Source organism: Cornus florida, unplaced genomic scaffold (genome assembly GCF_030987335.1).
Source record: "Cornus florida cultivar Cherokee Brave unplaced genomic scaffold, ASM3098733v1 CherokeeBrave_3.0.0_Hap2_Chr04, whole genome shotgun sequence".
NCBI lineage: Eukaryota > Viridiplantae > Streptophyta > Magnoliopsida > Cornales > Cornaceae > Cornus > Cornus florida.
This window is the reverse complement of record NW_026775574.1, coordinates 27183153-27186233: the sequence shown is the minus strand read 5'-3', so window position 1 is coordinate 27186233 and position 3081 is coordinate 27183153. Positions and strand designations below refer to the sequence as shown.

Genomic DNA, 3081 nt, shown 5'->3' with positions numbered 1-3081 from the left:
AAAAGTGAAAAAAATAATAATAATAATAAATTATAGGTTAATTGCAAGATGCACTTGCAAAGTGCATTATTGGTATTTTACAATTATGATATCTTATAATTTTTTTAATAAACAAATTGGTGAGGATAAATAAGTAATTTTGACCATCTGATAACCACAAATTGACGCCGGTCACCCAATGGGTCACATTGTAACTTTCTGATAATCTAGGGTTTGATATGTAATAAGCAATAATCCAAAGAGGTTTACTATAATTTTAAAATAAGTCGGAATTTTCTTCATAATTTTGCCTACTTAATTTGAGACATCCAGTGGTATGTGACCGACGGACGAAAGCTATTGTTTGGTTTTGTACTCGCCAAACCAACCATCTAATCTAAATCTAAAGTAACTCGGAATAAATTATTTTAGGATTTGAAAAAGAATCAAAATTGAAATAGAAATTAAAATTAAAATAAAATTCTATTTATTTGTTTGGGATAAATTAGATTTAAAATGAAATTTTGAATAAAAATAATATAATATTATTTTTGTTCATATTTAAATAATAAATAAAATATTTATTTTATTGTAAAATATACTCTTATTCCAAACGAAGTGTAGGAAAGGGGTCATAAATCATAATTACCAATTCATATAGGTTTTCAAATTTTAATCTTTTGACAATATCTCAGCCACCACCGACCGCCACGCTCTTCTGTTCTGCTCAGATCTGCCGGTTGCTGTATAGACTGTTCCGATCAGCTTCGCCGGCGTTCTCTCTGTTTCTCCACAAACACAAGCAAGGACGACAACTTTCTACCTTTCTCGCCGTTTGCTGTTCTGAACAGATCTGCCGGTGCCCATTTTTTATGCTTACCGATTGTTTATTCCGATCAGCTTCACTGGCGTTCTCTCTGTTTCTCCACAGACTTGAGCAAAGGTCACAAGTTTCTACCAGTCTCGCAACGTGTTCTGATCAGATCTGCCGGTGCGGGTTTTTTATACTTACCGATTGTCTATTCCGATCAGAATCGCCATCTTTGTCTCTGTTTCTCCACAGACGCGAGCAAAGACGACAGTTTTCTACCTGCCTCGCCGTTTCCCTTGTGGTGTGATCAGATCTGCTTCCGATCGTCTAGGCCGTTCACCTCTCTGTTTGATGAGGTTTGCATCATCAACCGCTATTCTAACAGGCTAAATTTAATCTTACTTATTCAAACACAAATAATTATTTATTGTGTTTAAAAGTTAAATAAATTTATTTTTATTTTTAGGTTGTCAGTGTTGTATTAGGATAACACACGATTTGTTATTTTGTCTATGTAAGTGTTTAATTAGAACCATCCTCTGAAGTGAATTCAACTTCGTTAATGGGTTCTAGGGTTAAAAGGTTCCAGAATGCACAGAGCCGGTCGTCGGCCCAAATATCCTCTGCCGCTGCTGAAATCATTGGCAGTAACGACGACCTGGTGGTGGAGATCCTTGTGCTTCTGCCGCTGAAATCTGTGGTTCGATTCAAGTCCGTCTCGAAAACATGGTTCTCTCTAATCTCCAGTCCTACTTTCCCTCTCCTCTGGCAACAGCGGCAACGACAATCCCATGATCCCAAAATCTCCGGTCTTTTCTTCACCTGTAAATCCCGAAATCAAATCAAATACATTCCTCTCAAAGGCACAGATGATGGTGGAAAAAACAAGTCTTTAGCTCGCTTTCCCAATATGTATACTGTGGATATTACAATCATAGACTCCTGCAATGGTTTTCTACTCTTGTGTTTAGAACCAAACTATTTTTCCCGATCCTACCAAGTTTTCAATCCTACTACCAAGCAATCCCGGACGCTTCCCTGGCCCTTTTCCCTTGCTAGATATCCTCCTGACCCTCTATATTTGGCTTTTGATCCTTCCAAATCAATTCATTACAAAGTTGTTTTGCTCAAGAGATTACACGAGGTGAAGGTCGATTTTTTGTATCAAATTCATGTCTATTCGTCACAAACCAATGCATGGCGGAGACCCTCAGGTGATCATCATTCTTTCTCCTCAAGCGGAGTGGACTTGGGTAATGGAGTCTATTGCAATGGTTCAATACATTGGATTTCCTTCTGGCCAGATAAACCTTCCAAATACTTTGATGTTGATCAAGAAAGAGTGTTTCCAATGCCATCTTCACCAGAAATGGTTTTTAATGGATTACGGCATTTCGGGGAGTCTAGAGGTCATTTGCATCTTACTGGGCGAAGTGTTTATGGTACCATATTTGATATTAAAGTCTGGGAGATGGAAAGCGATTACTCCAAGTGGTCATTGAACTATCAACTTAACTTTAACATGATGCTTAATTTTGTATCACAGAAGATGATCGTACCGCGAACAATGTCTGTGCTTGGTTTAATTCATGGAAAAGATGAAGCAGATGTGTTTTTGGTGTTATTTGTGGGCACCAATATGATCATCTCCTACAACATTAAGGATGACACCTTTAAGAAGCTTCATGATGTAGTACATCATCCTGGTTCTTCTTCCCAGGAGCTTATGCAGCCTGAAAGCTGTAGCGTCCATCCATACATTGAGACATTACTCCCACCTTGACCAACAGTACATTTCTAGTTACTTGGATTGGGTGTTTGTTCATTGTTTTGTAACTTTAACTTCAATCTCGAAATCTATTTAATTTACATTAATAACCTGTCCTACTATTTACTTTTTATTGTGGCTTGTGTTCAAGTTTTGTATGATGCATGCCCTCCTTATTGGAACTGGTTTGACTAACACGAAGTAAATATTGAAATTAACAGAGCACGTTTTATTACCATGAAACAGAATTCACAATAAAGTTGGGAATCAATTGTCTTGTGGCCCAATAGTTAGAAAACATCCTACTGTTCTCTAACCATGAATGTTTTTTTGAAGGAGACTCAGAATCAGTACATATTTCAACTTAAAAGCCTGTTTTGGCTATACGACAATTTGTGCGTGGCCGGCCTACCCTTGTTCCAACACACACTCCTCCTGGCACCTTGAGAAATTTCTGTCTGCGGCCATCCCAAGCCCTCTTGAAAGAGAATAGCCCCTTAACGTGGAGCCTCAAAATCCGGTC

The 3081-nt window shown here is 37.9% G+C and overlaps 1 protein-coding gene across 1 annotated transcript; it reads left to right on the top strand.

Moving 5' to 3' along the window:
- Positions 1-608: 608 nt before the first annotated feature.
- Positions 609-2680, top strand: LOC132303044 (F-box protein At5g07610-like). Its single transcript, XM_059800109.1, has 2 exons — positions 609-1146; positions 1364-2680. The coding sequence occupies exons 1-2, from the start codon at positions 1142-1144 to the stop codon at positions 2571-2573; spliced, it is 1215 nt and encodes a 404-aa protein (XP_059656092.1). The 5' UTR covers positions 609-1141; the 3' UTR covers positions 2574-2680.
- The last annotated feature ends 401 nt before the right edge of the window (positions 2681-3081 follow it).